The sequence below is a fragment of the Symphalangus syndactylus genome, chromosome 12, assembly GCF_028878055.3.
Source record: "Symphalangus syndactylus isolate Jambi chromosome 12, NHGRI_mSymSyn1-v2.1_pri, whole genome shotgun sequence".
NCBI classification, from domain to species: domain Eukaryota; kingdom Metazoa; phylum Chordata; class Mammalia; order Primates; family Hylobatidae; genus Symphalangus; species Symphalangus syndactylus.
Window position 1 is genome coordinate 44,612,654 of NC_072441.2, and position 20,491 is coordinate 44,633,144.

Sequence of the window (20,491 nt, forward strand, 5' to 3'; positions counted from 1 at the left end):
CCCAAATCATTCCCATGGAGAACTTACCTTTTCTAACTCGTTTAACAGGTGTTCCTGTGCCAGTTCTTTTGAAATGCTGCATCTTGTCACTTGTGGCTATTTGTTCTGGTGATACAACATGACGGGCTTCATAGCTTAATCCTGCTCTGTGAAGATGTCCCCGGACATGATTTGATAACCCAACACCTGTTTCAAATGTTGCTGGGCAGTAAGGACACGATTTCTTCTCAAGAGACAAATCAGTCCAATGAAAAACAGAACTATGCTTTGACAATGAAGCGTCTGCAGTTTCTAAATGCTGAGGATCATGTATCTCATGCAAAAAGTTGTTACTTCCAGCATCTTCATAGTATTCAAAATAAAAGCCATCGTTTTGGTCATAACTAAGAGTAGCATTTTCTCCAGGCTCCTGACCTTCCACTTTGCTCTTAAATAAAGGGAATAAATTTACATGTTCTTGATTAATATCACTATAGGTTTCATCTTCTATGGCCTGTGTAGTGTAGTCTCCTAACTCAACATTATCCCAGGAACTTTCATCTTCTGTTTCATAACTATCTTTCTTTTCAGCAGAATTAAGTTTTTGCAAAACAACAACAGTCATTTTATGCAAAAAATCTGGATAGCTATCCAAGTCTTCCCCTCCAACAGAACTTTCCTTCTTAGATTCCTTAACTACTCTCTTTACAGCTACACGTCTGTGATCTTTGAAGCTTTCAGGCCTTTTGGTGTCAGGCTTATGAGGGTCTGAAATAAAATTGTTGTGAGAATTACCTGATGATGAAAACAGGTGTAAAGAATTTAATGAACTAGCTTCTTCTTTTTTGAAATGCACAGGATATGAGTCACCTGATTTTTTGATCATCCTATAGTTTTCATATTTGTGTCTATACAAATAGTGGCTATTTGCCTTGGCATTAGACTTTTCTTTTGCTGCTTGATGGAAATACTTTGGTTTTTGGTCAATGCTGCTTTTAATTGTAATGTTCTTATGATGAGAGCTGTTTTGATTGCACATGTTTACACCTGATTGGGCAATGCTTTTCCGAGCTTTCTGTATTCTGTGTGGCCGCTTATGGATTTTTGAAAAACTACTTGATTGGGAGGTTGATCCAAATGTTCGCTTCACATCTTGTTTTAAAGCAGAGTTCTTTGGAAACGTGGTTGACTGTTGTTTAGTTAATGGTTTAGTGCTATCACTATCTACAGGTTCTTCAAGGATGTCATTTTTTCTTTTATCAAGTCCAAGAGGACTACCAAATGAATCAATACATGATGATGAATGCAAGTACTCCATGTGCTTTTTTAAAACACTTTTGGCTGAAGTAGTAAAAGGACACATCTTACATACGTAGGTAGCTGATTTTTTGGATGATCCTACTACAGAGTCTTTCACGAAAGTCTTTTTTTGTGTTTTTCTCTGGGCTATATCAGAAGTGACCATAGGGCATTTTACCACTGCCCCATGTGCAATGCCTCGATGGCATTCTAATTCATTTTCTGTCACTGCCATGAAGTTACACTCTTCACAGCAGTAGTACCTTTTATCTTTTTCATGGGTTTTAGCATGTTGCACAAATGTTTTAGGGCAATTGGTACCGAACACACACTGAGGACACTGTAATCGTGCACTTCTTCCTTCATCCTGAAGTTCTTTCAATTCACGAATTTCCTCCATCAACTTCTGTCTTCTCTCCTGGTGAATAATCATATGTTTTAGAAGTGAATTGCGATCTCGAAATGTCCGTCCACATTCTCTACAAGCATATGGCCTTGGGACATTAAGATGGCGAAAGTGACTATTCCCATCTAAATGATACATCATATGCCTGTGGAGGTGCTTCTTCTCCCTAAAATTCACATTGCACTTTGTACAGGGGTAGAATGATGGCTCTTCAGTACTGAAAGTAGCAGGTGACTCAGAATCACTCTCTTCACATTTCTTTTTTAAGGTATTTGAAAGAAAAGTGCTAGTATGAACAGGTGAACTCTCTTCTCCACACTTATCTGGGTTATAAATTAGATGCTGGAAGGCATCCACAGATTCTAAGTCTTCATCAGTTGATTCAGGCTTCACTTTTGATAATGCATATTTCTGTGAGTCTACTGCTTGTAGCTCTTCATTTTGTTCTAGAAAGTCTACTTCTTGCATTTTTGATTTATTGGGTACACAATTAGAATCACCGAAGCAATCCTCAGTATAACGAGTTATCTTGCTTACATCCATTTTTCGCTTTCTTTTTTTTTCTAGACCTACTTTAGAATGAGGTGGAGCTTTATCTACTGTTTCCTCATTAGTCATAAGAAATTGAATGAACTCTTTTTGGGGATCCCAGTTTGTATCATTTTCTGACCTAAATCCATCTGTACCTGAGGAAATTCCTGTTACTGTATTGACACAATCATCTTTTACCAATAAATCTTCACCATCCTCACCCACCTCTACTTGATTTATTAAAGTGCCATCTGACTTTATATTACTCCCTACTGAATTCTGAATGTCACAACCAACTGAAGCAGAGGTAGGTAGTTTTTTATTGGAATGGGTGGGATTCTTAGCATGTGCTACATCTGATAACAAAAATAAAACTTGGTGTTGACTTGCTTTCTGTGGTGTAGACAGCTGAAGATCAGCTGCTACCTTCAAAGCTGAACAAGATTCTGTTGTTGGCTGATCCACAGGCTGTCCAGTGGTTAATGAAACACTGCCTTTATTCATACTGGAAGTTTTAGTTAAGGAGGAGTGTGAAACTGGTCCATTAACAGCAGCTCCTTTAGGCAAGATGAAGTTTTCACTAGAAACAGTAGGAGCACCAGCATGTATAAATAGACTAGACTGGCCTCCACTTAAGGCGTTTTCAGATTTGTCCTTTGACAGTTCTTCAGGCAGAGTCAACGTATTATTTTTCTGAAATGATGTTTGACAATCTTTTGGCTTATGAACTCCACTCTCTTTGTCTGAGATAAAACTGTTGTCATCTAGGAGTTCTTCTTTAGCACCAGTAATATCGGTGTTTATCTTCAAATCATCCATATTGTTGGCAAGCCCATTTAACACATTTAGTCTAGAAAACGGAAAAAAAAAATTTAGATTTGCATGAAAGAAAAAATACTATTAGAATGCATGGAGAGCTGAAAGTACATTTTTATTAGTTTAATTTTCTACTCTTTATATTGAGATTCTAATAATTTTCCAAGAATGAAAGAACACAAACATATTGAAATATTTAAAAAGCACCTCAAAGGTTAATATTGCTCTTCATGCTAGGCAACAACAACAATCCAATACGTCATATATACAAAATGTCTAGGGAAAAGCAACATACACAAACACACTAGGGAAAAGCAGCATACACACAGGTACACATGTACACACAGACTCAAAAACAATATAAATATGCTACAGACTGAAAAAATTTTAAATCTCACGTAGAGATTGCTAATACAAAGAAAATTCTTTCACTTAAGTAGGTTTGTCAGAGGCAGTCACTCTATTCTAGAGAATAATATAAATTATCAAATATTGCAGAGAAGTAAAAGATTTGTCACTTATAAGTTCATTCCTGAAGGAAGGTAACAAAACACCACTCAGTAAATAACTTTATTGAATGAACATATTTGCTATCAACATCAATGTTTTATGTATGAAATAGTCCTTTTTAAAAGACTGCTTTGCTCTCAAGATGCTTAATGTTCTCCTAACATTCTATCAATTGTAAAAATGCTTTATTCATAGTTTCGTTCATTCTTTATTCAAATTAACCTTAACTATAATTTTAACTTTAGTAAAGTTAGCTAAATTTTAGTAAAGCGAATTTTAACTAAAGTTAAAATTAATGAAGTTTCATGTCAAATTTTCATATGTGGGGCCCCAAATTCTAGGCATTCTCTAAAAGCAGTTATCCCACCTATGATCTGGTGGCCTAGTGCAATGGCCTAACACATTTTACAATAAAATAGCATAAACATATGTTTTAAATTTATTTCATATAAAATGTAGGTAAAACTTTTCTAGGCATTTTTGATAAGATATTTAATCATTATGAGAAAAAAGTACAATATTTTTAAAGGAAACAGTATTTCTGAATGTTTGGGGTCCATTCATACCATGACTATAATGCCTACCCCCACTATGGAAAGTTCCCTTGCAACCTGTTCTTTTCCTGCTCTTAGAAATGGCCACATTGGAAGTATCTGCCTTCTTCAGAGAACGTCAGCTCTTTGAGGGCTGGGAATGTAATCTAGTCACTATCGTATCTCTAGAACCTAGTACATCACTTGGCATAGGTGCTCAGGCAATATTTGTTGAATAAAAGACTGAATAAGTATTGGATTAATAAAAATTTCAAAAATCAAAGTAAAAGTTCCTAAAGTGTAAGAAGAAAAACAGTTTTGTTCCTATGAAATCTGGATACCCCATTCAAATACAAGTTCCACCAGGTTCTGATTTATTAACTCAGTAATTATAATAAGGTCCTCAAAATATCCAGTAATTCTCATGTACAATTTAAAGAACCTGCTATTTGGCAACCCCAGGTATTAACTAATTGAAGTACTGGCATAAGCTTCCATATTTCTTCTCCTTTTTTGCAGTTATTCTCCAAATATTTCCTAAGCACTTAGTTGTGCCACGCATTGTTCCTGTATTCCAAATATAATGGTAAACAAGACAAGTTAGGTTCCTGTTCTCAGATAAAGAATGAAGCCTGTATATTTTTCTTTTGTAGTATTTTTAATTTGCGTAACAACAAATAATACTATTTTAGGGCAACAACACCTCACAATCTAACATTTAGAAATCAAAACATGTTCAATATAGTTCAATATTTCTACTATCCTTTAAGGGTACCAATTTCATGCTTTGTAAAACATTAAATCTAATTCAAGAATAATAAAATTGTTCTTAGGCCGGGCGTGGTGGCTCACGCCTGTAATCCCAGCACTTTGGGAGGCCGAGGCGGGTGGATCACAAGGTCAGGAGATCGACACCATCCTGGCTAACATGGTGATACCCCGTCTCTACTAAAAATACAAAAAGTTAGCCAGGCGTGGTGGTGGGCGCCTGTAGTCCCAGCTACTTGGGAGGCTAAGGCAGGAGAATGGCGTGTACCCGGGAGACAGATCTTGCAGTGAGCCAAGATCATGCCATTGCACTCCAGCCTGTGTGGCAGAGTGACACTCCATCTCAAAAAAATAAATACATAAAATAAAAAAATAATAAAATTGTTCTTACCTTTTTCTTATTTTATAACTTAGAACAAGCACTTATAATCTGATCTTATTCTTTCCATAAAATGTTATTTAATACAACAAATACCTATTACCAGTATCTTTGACATTGTTATTTATACCAACAATCATTTTTTCCAGCCCTCGTAGGTTTTAGAATTCTGTTCTGAGATTGGCAAACTTCTGTGGTAATAAAAATAGACTTCCAATAAGATCACATTCAATGATATCACTCCAAAATGGTGCTAATGCATCACCCAGCAGGAGTCTCTACATCACATACACAGAAGTTAAAAATGGGCGGCACATAAACATGTGTTAGGAAAGGGTGTGCAAATGTCAAGGGAAAGAAAAGCAAGCCTTAATGCTACACTATTATTCATTCCTGATATTTCTCATTACATTAGGTAGAAAACAAAATGCTTCAATAGAAACAATCTCATAAATCTGAAATGAACGACAAAAAACTAGCTTGAAAGACAGTTACTTTCCTTTCTGTTCCCACTTATTATAATCACAGAGGTGGACAAATACATGCTAAGTCAATTTGAAAGCCTATATTAGTTTTTCTCAACAGGAAGCAATGTTGCTAACGAAGTGGTAAATTCAGTGTTAATGAGTGGCTTCACTGTTACCACCTCAGAGGTAAAACCTTCCATGTTCTATGTTCCACCCATCTGTTCTGGTGTTAGAGGTTTAGAGATGGAACAGACGCTTCCCATTTAAAGCAACTTCATTGGTACCCCCTGAACAGCAGGGTGACAAACTATGAGAACATCATGTCAGCTTGGAGACTGCATCCTCATTACCAGAATGGCTTTATAAGAGCTTTTCATAAGTTCACATTCTGAAGATATCAACCTGTTTTGTTCAAAAACATACAAAAAATATATGCGCATAACAGATATTTTATCTACAAAACACATCTAGCAAAAAAAAAAATCAGATTAAATATTGTTAAAATATAAAATGAAGTCTTTTAACAATGAAACTTTTCCTTCACATCCACATAATAAAATATGGCTTACTTATCCCCAAATTAATAATTATGTCTACTCAAAAATAAAAGACGTTACCTTCTGCATCAGTTTGAAAATATGTTACAAAAGTTGACTTAGTAAGGAAGCTTTCTAGGTCACTTGGTAATTCTGATTAGATACAACCTTCCTGTCATCAAATCTATACTGTGCACTTTCTGTTCATGAGTAATTCTTTACTGAGAGAAAACTGGCTTAATTTTGTTCTTTTATGTACATTATTGACGGTATTTACTACAAGTAGATTAATGTTTTGTGGGTACTTTAGGAACAATGAAAATGTTCAGAATATATTCTAATTAAACAATGCTCCAAATATACTTCTTCTTAGTAACAGTACTCAAGACTCATAGCTGTTGTGCTGAGATACAATGCAGAACAATGCATCATCAAAATCTGTTGCACTGAATAATGGATACAGAATTTTAACACCATCAAAAATTATTTTACTACATTCATGTTGGGTTATGTGGCATCTAGGCAAGAAAGCATTTGACCTGAGTTAATTTTACACCATCTCAAATAGTTTTCAACTACCTTTGTATAGTCAAATGTATATATAACAGAGACATCAATACCAGTTTAGGTTACTATAACAAAGTAGGAACATATTTGAAGGTGGGCATTATTTATTAAGTTTAAAAAACAGAAGCTAATAAATTAAGATAAATAAACTGACGTTTGGACTCCTTATATATCAATTAAGATTTTTAAACACTGTTTAGACACCATTACTAAATCTTCCCCATATAATCATATAACTATAGAATTTTTCTTTTAACTGGTTTTTAAAATAGTCTTTAAAAAAATTCACACACCTTTTTAAAAAGCTGCAAATAGGACTTTAAATCTACATAAAATATATTTCAATTTCTAGAAAATCATAATGAGTTCTACAGCTATAACTGCCTCTAGTTATATACTGTGAGCACTAAAAGAATTGTACAAAGGTCAGATCTGTCTTCAAGATGACAGATCATCACTTATACGCCTCAAGCTAGACTTATTGTCTCAGAAATCTCAAACATCAGTATTTTTGCAAACTATCAGCACTTGCTATAACACCCTCACTACACTACATCTTGAGGTTACTACAGAAGAAATGAGGTGATAATTGCATATTAACATAATTATTCTGTAATCCCTCTGAGCAAGCTTCCTAGGTCACTCAGTAATTCAGATTAGATACAACCTTTCTGTCATCAAATCTATGCTGTCCACTTTCTGTTCACAAATAACTCTTTTCTGATAGAAAATTAGCTTAATTTCATTCTTTTATGTACATTATTAATTGTATTTATTGCAAGTAGGTTAACATTTTGTGGGTACTTAACTACGTAATGCCAACCTTTGTTGTGTTGTATAATTTCATGCAAAAATATAGTACGATTTGCCCTCATTGTATATTAGTTCATTAATTGCTATATTACACAGCTATAAATAAATTATAATGCTGCCCACTAGCTGAATTATAGTTAGGATCTGTCAGGATTTCACAAACCCTATGTTCATTTAAATTATCCTTGCGAACACATGACAACTTCAGTTAGTAATGTATGAGATTGCGTCAAGAAGAGAAAACCATTCACAAGTGTCAGTCTAACTGCAAAACAAATCTTAATTAACTGAAATATTATATTTAAAATTATTGCAGCATTTAAACCTATATATACCATACACAATGTACAAACATATATACCTAAATCCCACCTAGTGCACAATTCAAGAGAAGACAGAATGTATCATCCAGGTAATAACTTATTCTGGATGTCACATTGAGAAGAAACACTAAAAAAATACAGAACACTTGTAAGGGTATCCAGCATGAGACTGACTTTAAAACCAAGCCAAATAATAAAATGGTTCAGAAGGTTAGACTGCTTACTTGTCAAGAACATTACAGACAGGAATATGGAGTTGGGGATTGAATAAGATGATTTCTAAGGTCCCTTCTAATATGTACTACAAATGTTTAGTACTTAGTTATTACATAATTAACACAACCTTATTTGAAATAATGAGCTAAAAACTGGAGAATTACACTACTGGGCCTTAAAAGTATTCTCTAAATTCACAATTACCTGAAATAATCCTTTAGTTAACTCATGATCTGTCAATAAATTGATTCCTGAACAATGAAAATATGGCATTAAATGACCAACACACTGCCACAGAGCTAACTGTATCATGAAAACTCAATGTTACAGCCAGAGATTTTTTTTTTTCCTCTTGGCAATACCAAAAAACAAAACAAAACAAAAAAGGCACCGAGTTTGATATACAGATTGTAATAAAAAAAATAAAGCAAACAAATTACACTGAACCTGTTGAACAGCTTGTTCCTGATGCCATGTACCATCCTCACTTTTTAACAGGAAGACAGATGTTACGAAGTCAGGTACCAGATCATAAACGCCTAATAACTCAAGATCATTCTTACTGCAAAGTATAGTAAATACTAAATATAATCTAACACATCTAAGGAAGCTCCCATATGGTAAACAGAAGCAGGTAACTGTACGGATGAAGGCAAGGGGGGGCAGGGAGGCCCTACAAAGACATAACTTTAAAGACATGGCAAAGTTATGTAACAATGAGAATCAACAGTAGAAAATCAAATGGATGTTCACTAATCAAACATTAATTTCCTAATGAAGAATTTTGCAACTGGAAGAAGGCAATAAATTACAGTTGCAACCAAAGGAGAGTGCTAAGTCATAGTTAGCACAGAATGACTGTTGTGTTGTTTATGCTCTCATGTAATTAGAATAAGTGATGGTCTCAGCTTACATCGTAATAGACATATATGCATGGGCTCCAACAAGACAAATTTAAGCATTTGAAATGAGTGATATATATGTAACTGATCAAACATTTTGACCACATTTGTGTAACATGGGTCAGTTCACTATAAAATATATCTGTTCAAATCATTAACTGTGAAACTTTCAAAGAAACCAATGTAGCTAAAGTATGTCAATCCCATACTCCAGAGGCAGTGTGTCAACTCTGCCCTCCACAGACAGTATTACGCCATAAATTGCCATTTTACTTTGAGCCTTCTGGTATTCTTTAACCTATGATGGGTCTGCTGTTTATGTTGTTTTGAAATATTATATAAATACTAAACCATCATGTCTAATAAATACAAGAAAAGTGAGAGTGTTGAAAGTCCTAGGAATACAAAGCATATACAGATGCTCCTTTACGTATAATGGGGTTACCTCCCAATAAACCCATGATAAATTGAAAACATCATGTTGAAAATGCATTTAATACATCTAAACTATTGAACATTGTAGCTTAGCCTACTTATACATACTTACATTAGCCTACAATTGGCCAAAATAATCTGACACAGTCTATAAAAATTTTATAACAAAAAACAAAAGATAAGATTAAAAATACAGTCTCTACTGAACGCACATTGCTTCTGCACCATCACAAAATTGAATCTTTGTCATTGTAGGTCAGGGACTGTATGTAATTATATAAATGAAAATAGAGACAATTATACTCAAAGTAGTGAGATATATATGCATATGGAATAAATTGCTTCAGAATAGAAATAATTTTAAAGGGCAAAGACAATTTCACCATTCAAAAAACTGCTATACCTATAAATTTCACAACAATTATCAAGACATAAAGAAATAACAAAAGAATGGTTTTAGAGTATAGAATCAGCACCAAGTCAGATATCTATTTCCTTAATGTTTATTCAGGAAATGCTAGGAATTTGTTGAAGAACTTAAAAGCTAAGAATGTTCAAAGTGCTGTTAATGAAACTTTTGCCCCAACCATGTATATTCCACAATATCAAGGCACATTATAGTACGCACATCAAAGTTAGTGGCATGACTGCAAATGCAAACATGGTGGCTTTAAAGGGATTCCTTACAACAGCTGAAGAGACGACTGGTGCCTTAATAGATTGTTAATGCAGATGAAACTACTATCATCCCTCAGTATCCATGGCAGATTGGTTCTAAAACCCTGGTGGACACCAAAATCTACACATACTTAAGTCCCCGCACTTGACACCATCTATGGATAAGACAAGCAAGCCCTCCTTATATGTAGGTTTCACATGCCATGAAGACTGTATTTTTTATCTGTGTTTGGTTTGGGTACAGACGCAGAACCCACAGATACAGAAAGTCGACTACATTCATCGAAAAAAATCCACTTTTAAGTGGACCTGCACAGTTCAAGTTCATGTTGTTCAAGGGTCAACTGTATTTCATTTCTGGGAAAAGATGACCAACAGAACCCTTATCAGTATGTCTAGCCTGATGCTTGGAACATAACGAATGTATACTAGTTTCCTTCTAATGCCTCAGTAATTAAGTTTTTCAAATTCAAAGGTTCACAGATTTTATTTAATATGTAGATTTCTTAAACTTCTGTAGATTTTAATAATCTGTCATTATAATAGTTCCATAAATTGATTCGCTTAATCTCATATTTAGAAAATATAAAATTAAAGTCTAATGAGAAATAGAACTTGATAATATGACATCCAAGATTGAATTATTTCACTGATTTACAATTTAATTTATTGAAGGAAGGATTTAAATCGTAAAAAAATTTCTGTAAATCTGTAATAATCTATAATGAGTACTTAACCTCTCACCTGTATTATATACATTCAAACTCTACTATGTAAACTCAAACTTATATATTGAATTTATATATTTGAATTTATATATTTATATATTTGAATATACTTATTCCATATATTCAGATGGAAAAGTATGACATCTTTGAGAACTAAAAAAAAGAACAAAACTGAAAGTGTTACTTCAAAGAAATGTTTTGTATTAAATGTGATCTCTTGTTAATGTTATTATCCTTGCTCAATTAATTTTTCTGAAACCAGAAAAAATCCAATTATCATCTAAGAAAAATATTTCAAGATAATCACTATTCTACAAGTATCTTAATTTAGGATGGTAATAATTCAAATACAAGAAATTTGCGTTTCTTGAAACAAAATATATTAGCATGCTTCTCACATTATTGTCTTAACAAAAATATACTTGGCTCTCTCTGTGGGTTCTGCATCCTCAGATTCAACCAAACTCAGATCAAAAGAAATAAAAAATAAAATTACAAGAATAAAAAATACAAATAAGAAACCAATAAAGTATAACAACTATTTGGCATTTACACTGTATTAGGTATTACAAGAACTATATTGATGGTTTAACGTATATGGGAAGATGCGTACAGATTATATGCAAATACAACATTATTTTATATAAAGGTCTGGAGCATCATTGGAGTTTGGTATTCTTGCAGGGTCATGGAACTAATCCCACATGGATATCCAGGGTTGAATGTATGTTACCGATTTTTAGTTAGCAGTTAAATTTGTGTGTTTTTAGCAATAGGATTCCCAGTATGCGGCTAAGGAGAATGTTTGCTTATACCACCAAACACCGTTCCTGAATCCTTTTTGTTGTTCATTTATTGATTCAAAAAAATAGTGCTGGGGTCAGGCGCAGTGGCTCACGCCTGCACTTTGGGATGCCAAGGCGGGCAGATTGCCTGAGCTCAGGAGTTCACGACCAGCCTGGGCAACATGGTGAAACCCCGTCTCTACTAAAATACAAAAAATTAGCAGGGTGTGGTGGCATGCGCCTGTAGTCCCTGCTACTCAGAAGGCTGAGGCAGCAGAATTGCTTGAACCCAGGAGGTGAGGTTGCAGTGAGTCGAGATCGCACCACTGCACTCCAGCCTGGGCAACAGAGTGAGATTCCATCAGAAAGAGAAGAGAAGAGAAGAGAAGAGAAGAGAAGAGAAGAGAAGAGAAGAGAAGAGAAGAGAAAATAAATAGTGCTAATAGTGCTTTGTTGTTGTTATTGTTAGTAATTTTTTAAATTTCAAAGTGTTTTGTCAGCCTCCTCCCAAAAGCAGATTGTGCTTCTTTATTTAAAACATACTAGTTTATAGAACCTGAGGATATTAAGTACTAGGCCTGGTAATGATGAATATTATAAATTAATAAAGTATAATATATAATCCACCATGAAGAGATATTCATGAATCTCTTGGCATACAACAAAATGGCTATAAAATATAAAAATAAAAAACTTTTACAAGTACAAAGAAAAACCGACAAATCGACAGCCACAGAGGGAGGCTTTAAACGCTTCTCCCAAAGGTTAACAAATCAAGCAGACTTAAAAAGTAAAGAAGAATATAGAAGATTTTAATAACATAATTACTAAGGTTGATCTGAACAGTGGTCTTCCAACTGGGCTATGTATGCCCCTGAAAGTACAGACAGACTTCTCAAAGAGTATGCAGGTCAAGTATTAATTTCTAGTTCCTCAACTTCCATATGTACTCTTTCCCTAAAATTGATCTGGATGTTATATTCGCAATACTCTAGTTCTTCTTACCCATCTCCCTTTTAAACATCACCCTTCTCTCACTGTACAAAAGAAAGGTTCCCAAACACATATCTAGCAGCCTTCCTCATCTATATCAGTTGTTCAGGCCAATAACCTTGGAGCAACCTTCACTGTTCTTGTTTACTCACACCTCATACCTAAACCATCAGGAACTCCTACTGCCATTATCTTCAAAATACATCCAGAATCCAATCACTTCTCATCACTTCTCATCACTGCTATTCCCAGATCCACTAGGACTTCATCAGCTAACTAATCTGGTATTAGTACAAGGACAGACCCTTACCCACTTACCATCTACTCTCAACACAGCAATCAGAGTGATCCATACAGATAATGTCCCTCAAAACTCTAAAATGACCCCGTTTTTCTCAGATAAAAAAGGAAAAGCCCTTACAATGACCTGAAAGGACCTACAGAGAGATACTACCTAGTAACCCTTTGACTTCGTTTCCTACTCCTCTCCCCAACTCCCTCACTCTGCTGTAGACACATTGGCCTTGTTGTTGTTCTGTTTTTACTATTATTGAATATGTTCTCTACTAGCGTAAGGCCTTAGCATTGACTATTCCTCAGATGGAATGCTCTTTCTCCCAGATAGTCTCATGGCAAACTATCTCATCTTGGTTCAAGTCTTTGCTCAATCATTATCTTCTGAATAATGCCAGCCCGGACCACTCTAGTTAAACTGACACCCCAAAACCCTTACCTTCTCCACACTGCTGGCATTCTCAAATCTACTTATACTAGTTTATCCCTTTCCCCCGCCTCCCATAACACTTAACACCTTCTAACACACTATGCAATATATTTATTTACTGTGGTTGTAGCTTGTGCATCCCTCCTCTAAAACTAAGTTTCAAAGGCAAAGATTTCTATCTATCTTGCTAACTGAATACCTCAAGGGTCAAGAAGAGAGCTGCCCAGAATCTTAGCATTGCGCAAATGCTCCAGTGTGTAAAAACCTTTGGGGAACTAAATAAAAGGTTTGAGAATACAGAGCTCCTTAGGCAGAAGGCCACTGCAGCAAAGCATGTAATAGGAAAATTTGAAGGCCACACAGTCTTAGTTAATCAAAAAACAGCTCAAGGGAAGAGTTCAGTATCTGTCTGTCTCTCTCTCTGTACTTCTCTCTCTCACCCCTCTCCCTGATTCCCAGTCTTAAAATTAAAATTCAGAAATGAAAAGGTCATCAACAGTGATACAAATACATTTATTTGAATTTTAAAAATGAAGCCATTTTTACTGACAAAGGGTCACCTTGGTTTAGCTGTGAAGACTGGCTTTGTTAAATGTTACAAGGCAGACATTTTCTGTAACCTTAATGAATTAAATCTACAGTACAAAGATTCTGAAGAAATGAGATGTAAATTATGCATACAATGTACTATGTAAACATGTAATTATTCTCATTTGTGACAAAAATGTCAGATGCCAACTTAAAAATACCATAGTTTTCCAAAATTATTTTAAGAAGTGTGTGAAGAAAAAAGTATGTAGACCACTGATCAAACATATAGGGAGAGCTCTATACAACAACTAGACATTCTTTTTTTCAAAACACAGAACATTTATAAAATCTGAGAATGTATTACAATGACCACTGAGAAACTTCCAACAGAAACAGAAATCACTGTAGACCATATGCTCTGGCCACTATGTAACAAACCAGAAAGTTGATACAATTAAAGAGATAATTAGTGAACTAGAAAAAGGTCAAAACAAAGTATATTGAATGAAGCAAGGGGACACAAAAGGATGAAAAATAGAGAAAAGAGTAAGAGCTGAAACCGATATGGTTAAAGATCACACATACATTCCAACATCTAGTTGGAATCCCAGAAGGAAAGAAGAGAGAATATAAGACAGACGCAATAATTCTGAGATAATGGCTGAGAATTTTGTAAAACTGATGCAACACATCAAGCCAAAGCTTCTGGGAGCACCTGGAACTCTGAGATGAATAAATAAAAACTACACTTACATACGTCACGGGAAAACTAATGAAAATAAAAGACAATGAGAAAAAAAATCTTAAAAGCAGCCACAGAAAAAAAGAATACCTATAAAGAGACAACAATTAGATGGAGGAAAAGAAAAAAAAAAGCAGCTCCCGATGTCCAAGAGCTAATCTCATGCTGTCAGACTATCTGATGTTCTGTCACAACGTTGCCTTAAGAAAAAAATAGTATCTCATAGAAGATCCATGTCAGACAAGGTCATTGTGCAACACAAACTACCAAACATCTCCCCCGCTCACTAAAATGAGTGATATGTCACCTTCTTTACTAATTACAGGAATTCCTTGGAGATACTGTGGGTTTAGTTCCAGACGACTGCAATAAAGTGAATATTGGAATAAAATGAGCCACGATTTTTTTTTTTTTTTGGTTTCCAAGTACTTATGAAAGCTACATTTAATAGACATGGGGAGGGGAACACACCGGGGCCTATGGGGTAGGGGGTGAAGGGAGAGCATCAGGAAAAACAGCTAATGCATGCTGGGCTTAATATGTAGGTGATGGGTTGACAGGTGCAGCAAACCACCATGGCACGCATTTACCTATGTAACAAACCTATACATCCTGCACATGTACCCTGGAACTTAAAAAAAAAAAAGTTATGTTTATACTATACTGTTGTCGATTAAGTACACAAAAGCTATTATGTCTAAAAAGCAATGTATATACCTTATTTTATTGTGGCTTGGTGCAGTGGCTCACGCCTGTAATCTCAACACTCTGGGAGGCTGAGGTGGATGAATCACCTGAGGTCAAGAGTTCAAGACCAGCCTGGCCAACATGGCGAAACCCCATCTCTACTAAAAATACAAAAAATTAGCCAGGTGTGGTGGTGGGCGCATGTAATCCCAGCTACTTGGGAGGCTGAGGCAGGAGAATTGCTTGAACATGGGAGGCAGAGGTTGCAGTGAGCTGAGATTGCACCACTGCACTCCAGCCTGGTGACAGAGCGAGACTCTGTCTCAAAAAACAACAACAAAAACAAACAAACAAAAAATACTTTATTGCTTTAAAAAAATGCTAACAGTCATCTGAGCATTCAGTGAGGTCTATTCTTTTTGCTGAGATTTTTGCCTTAATATTGACAATCAGAGTGGCAGATGCTGAAGGTTGGGTAGCTGTGGCAACTTCCTAAAATAAGACAGCAATGAAGTTTGACACATTGATTGACTCTTCCTTTCATGAAAGATTTCTCTGTAACATGCAATGCTGTTTGATAGCATCTTACCCACAGTAAAACTTCTTTTGATAGTGGAGTCAATCTTCTCAAACCCTGCTACTGCTTTATTGACGTAATATTCTAAATCCTATGTTGTCACTTCAACAATGTTCACACTATTTTCACTAGGAGTAGACTCCCTCTCAAGAAGCCACTTTCTTCGCTAGAGAAGCAACTTCTCATCTGATCAGGTTTTATCGTGAGACGGCGGCAATTCAGTTACATCTTCAGGTTCCACTTTTTTTTTTTTTTTTTTTGAGACAGAGTCTCGCTCTGTTGCCCAGGCTGGACTGCAGTGTTGCCATCTCAGCTCACTGTAACCTCCACCTCCCAGGTTCAAGCGATTCTCCTGGCTCAGCCTCCTGAGTATCTGGGATTACAGGCTTGCGCAACCACACCTGGCTAATTTTTGTATTTTTAGTACAGACAGGGTTTCACCACGTTGGCCAGGCTGGTCTTGAACTCCTGACCTCAAGTGATCCACCCGCCTTGGCCTCCCAAAGTGCTAGGATTACAGGGGGAGCCATGGCACCCAGTCTTCAGGTTCTACTTCTAATTCTAGCTTTCTTCCTATTTCTACCACATCTACAGTTACTTGCTCCACTGTAGTCTTGCATCCCTCAAAGTCATACATGAGGGTTGAAATCAACTTCTTCCAAACTCATATTAATGTTGATATTTTGACCTCCTCCCATGAATCACAAATGTTTTAAGTTGCATCTAGAACAGCTAATCCTTTCCAGAAAGTTTTCGCTTTACTTTGCTCAGATCCATCAGAGGAATCACTCTAGCTACGGCAGCTGTAGCCTTATGAAATGTACTTAAATAGTAAGACTTCAAGGTCAAAATTATTCCTTGTTCCATGAGCTACACAACGGATGCTGTGTTGGTAGGTAAGAAAACAACATATTCATCTTGTACATCTCCATCAGAGATCTTGGATGACCAGGTACATTGTCAATGAGCATATTTCGAAAGGAGTCTTTTCTTGTAAGTCTCAACAGTAGCTTAAAATAGTTCATAAACCACGCTGTAACAGATGCACTGTCATCCAGGCTTTGTTGATTCATTTAGAGAGCATAAGTAGAGATTTAGCATAATTCTTATGGGCCCTAAGATTTATGGAATTGTTCAATGAGCATTGGGCTTCAACTTAAAAGTTATCGGCTGCATCAGCCACTAACAAGAGGGTCCGCTTGTCTCTCAGGCTTCAGTTTTGAAGCCAGGCATTTACTTTTCTCTAGCTATGAAAGTGCTAGATGGCATCTTCTAGTAGAAGGCCGTTTCACCTACACTGAAAAATCTGTCGGTTAGTGTAGCCATTTTCATGAATTGTCAGAGCTAGATCTTCTGGGTAATTTGCTGCAGCTTCTACATCAGCACTTGCTGCATCACTTTGAGCTTTTATGTTATAATACGGCTTCTTTCCTTAAACCTCATGAATCCACCTCTGTTAGCTTCAAACTTTTCTTCTGAAACTTCTTCACCTCTCTTGGCCTTCGCAGAATTGAAGAGAGTTAGGGTTTTGATCTGGATTAAGCTTTTGCTTAAGGGAATGTTGTAGCTGGTTTTATCTTCTACCCAGACCAAACTTTCTCCGTATCAGTAACAAGGTTGTTTTGATTACTTACTATTTGTGTGCTCACTGGAGTAGCACTTTTAATTTCTTTCAAGAACTTTTCTTTTGCATTCACAAACTTGGCTAAATGTCTGCGGCAAGAGGCCTACCTTTTGGCCTATCTCATCTTGTATAATGCCTTCCTCACTAAGCTTAATTCTAGGTTTTGATTTAAAATGAGAGACATGTGACTCATCCTTTCACTCAAACACTAATAGAGGCCATTGTATGGTTATAAATTTGCCTAATTTCAATACTGTTGTGTCTCATGGAATAGGGAGGCCCAAAGAGAGGGAGAGAGACAGGCAAGGAAGGGCCAGTTGGTGAAGCAATCACAACACACAATATTGATCAATTCAGTTCACTATCTTGATTGGGCACGGTTTGTGGTGCCCTAAAACAATTACAATAGAAACATTGAAGATCACTGATCACAGATCACCATAACAATATAAAAAGTTTGAAACACTGTGAGGATTACCTAAATGTGATACGGAGATATGAATTAGCATATGTTGTTGAGAAAATGATACCTGTATACTTGCTTGATGCAGGATTGCTGCAAAATTTCAGTTTGTATAAGACACAATATATGAAAAGCACAATAAATCAACACACAATAAAGCAGGGTATGCCAGTGTAAGTTTATCCCAGCTTCAGTCTGCATTCCCTACAGATGAGATTCAGTATGATGGCCAATCTTGAGACAAATGAAAATGAAAACACAACATACCGATACTTATAGGATGCAGCAAAAGCAGCACGCAGAGGAAAATTTACAGCTGTAAATACCTACATTAAAAAAGAAGATGTCAAATTAGCCATCTCACTTTATGCCTTTGGGAATTATTACCTTAGGGAAAAGAAGAGCAAACTAAACCCAAAGCCAGTAGAAGGAAGGAAATAATCAATCTTTAGAATAAAGATAAGAGAATATTGGTTCCTTTAGTCACAATTACTCAGGAGGCTGAGGCAGGAGGATCACCTGAGCCCAGGAGTTCAAATCCAGCCTGGGCAACACAGACTCTGTCTCAAAAACAAAAACAAGAAACCCCTATCTGAGCCGCCCTCTAATTAAAAAAATGAAGTTGGTTCCTTAAAAAGATCAGCAAGATTGACAAAGGAATTGACAACAACAACAACAACAAAAGAGAGAAGAACACAAGTGAAAAATCAGGAATAAAAGTGGGAACACTAGTACCAACCTTAAAAATTAAAAGAATTATAACAGAATACTATGAATAACTGGATGCCAAAAAATTATATAATCTAGATGAGGCAGAAAAATTCCTAGAAACATACAAATTACCAAAATGACGTCAAGAAGAAATAGAAAATCTGAACAGACCTAGAACAAGTAAAGAGAATGAACTAAAAATCAAAAACCTCCCCAAATGGAAAAATCCAGGACTATGCGGTTTCACTGGTAAATTCTATGAAACAAAATTAACACTAATTATTCTCAAATTCTTTCAGAAATGGCTTTCAGTGTTGAGACAACACTTCCTAACACATTCTAAGCAGCCAGCATTACCCTAATACCAAAGCCAAAGATACTGAAAGAAAACTACAAATATCCATTATGAAAGTAGACACCAAAATCCTCAACAACATACTAGCAAACTGAAACCAATAGCATATTAAAAGTATCATATAACATAACCAAGTGTGATTTACCCCAGGAATGCCAGGGTAGTTCAACATAAGAAATGCAATCAATGTAACACATCACATTAATAGAACAAAGAAAAAACACTACATGATCATCTCAATGGATGCAGAAAAAGCATTTGACAAAATCCAACACTGTTTCATGAAAAAAACAAAACACTAAGCAAATGAGTAATAAAAGGAAATGTCCTCAACATGACAAAGAGCATAAAAACCCATAACAAACATCATACTCAATGGTGAGAGACAAGTTTTTCCCCTAATATCAGTAAAGAGACAAGGCTACCACTTTTACCACTGCCATTCAACACTGTACTAAAAGTCAGTCAGAGCAATTATGTAAGAAAAATAAATAAAAGGCATCCAAATTGGAAAAGAAGAAGTCAAACTATCTCTATTTGTGGATGACATAATTCTATGCATAGAAAATCCCTTAGCAACCACAAAAAAACTACTAGAGCTAATAAACAAATAAAGCAAACTTGCAAGCACAACAGCAACATCAAAAATCAGTTGTGCTTCTATATACCAGCAACGAATGATCCAAAAAGAAAATTAAGAAAATAAATCCATTTGCCATAGCATCAAAAATTAAAAAATAACCAGAAGAATAAGTGTAACCTCATGACCAGCCTGGCCAACAGCAAGAAACCATGTCTCTACTAACAATAAAAACTAGCTGGGCGTGGTGGTGGGCACCTGTAATCCCAGCTACTCAGGAGGCTGAGGTTGCAGTGAGCTGAAATCGCACCACTGCACCCCAACCTGGGCGACAAAAGCAAAACTCCTTCTAAAAAAAAAAAAAAAAAGAATAAATGTAACGAAGAAAGTAAAAGACTTGTGCACTAAAAACTACAAAACACTGCTAGAAAAACTTAAAGGCTTAATTAAATGGAAATACATCTATGTTCATGGATTTCAAGACTTAGTATTGTTAAGATGGCAAAATTCCCCCAAAGTGATCCCAGATTCAACTCAATCCCTATCAAAATTCTAAAGGCCTTTCTGCAAGATTGTAAAAGCTTATCCTCAAACTCATATGGAACTGAAAGGGTCCCTGAACAACAAAAACAGTACTGAGAAAGAAAAAGAAGGAGTACTCACACTCCCTGATTTCAGAACACTGATTACAAAACTATAGTAATCAATGTGGCAGTAGAAGAAGGGCAGACATATAGATCAATGGAATAGATTTCAGAGTCCAGATATAAGCCCAATCATCTATGGCCAATTCATTTCCAACAAAGTGCCAAGACCATTCAATGGGGAAAAGA

General features: G+C 35.8%; 1 protein-coding gene across 26 annotated transcripts in view; it reads right to left on the bottom strand.

Annotated features, from left to right (window-relative positions):
- ZNF644 (zinc finger protein 644) overlaps positions 1-20,491 on the bottom strand; it is a 108,497-nt gene that overhangs the window by 22,968 nt on the left and 65,038 nt on the right. For 17 of the 26 annotated variants that reach the window (XM_063625435.1, XM_063625443.1, XM_063625445.1 and 14 more), the window contains one exon: positions 28-3,065. The exons of 8 other annotated variants lie outside the window; for them this stretch is intronic. In XM_063625435.1, the coding sequence (XP_063481505.1) occupies positions 28-3,065 (3,038 nt within the window). Of the gene's footprint in view, positions 1-27; positions 3,066-18,279; positions 18,304-20,491 lie in introns of those variants that run through there. One more of the 26 variants, XM_063625442.1, reaches the window with a different exon arrangement.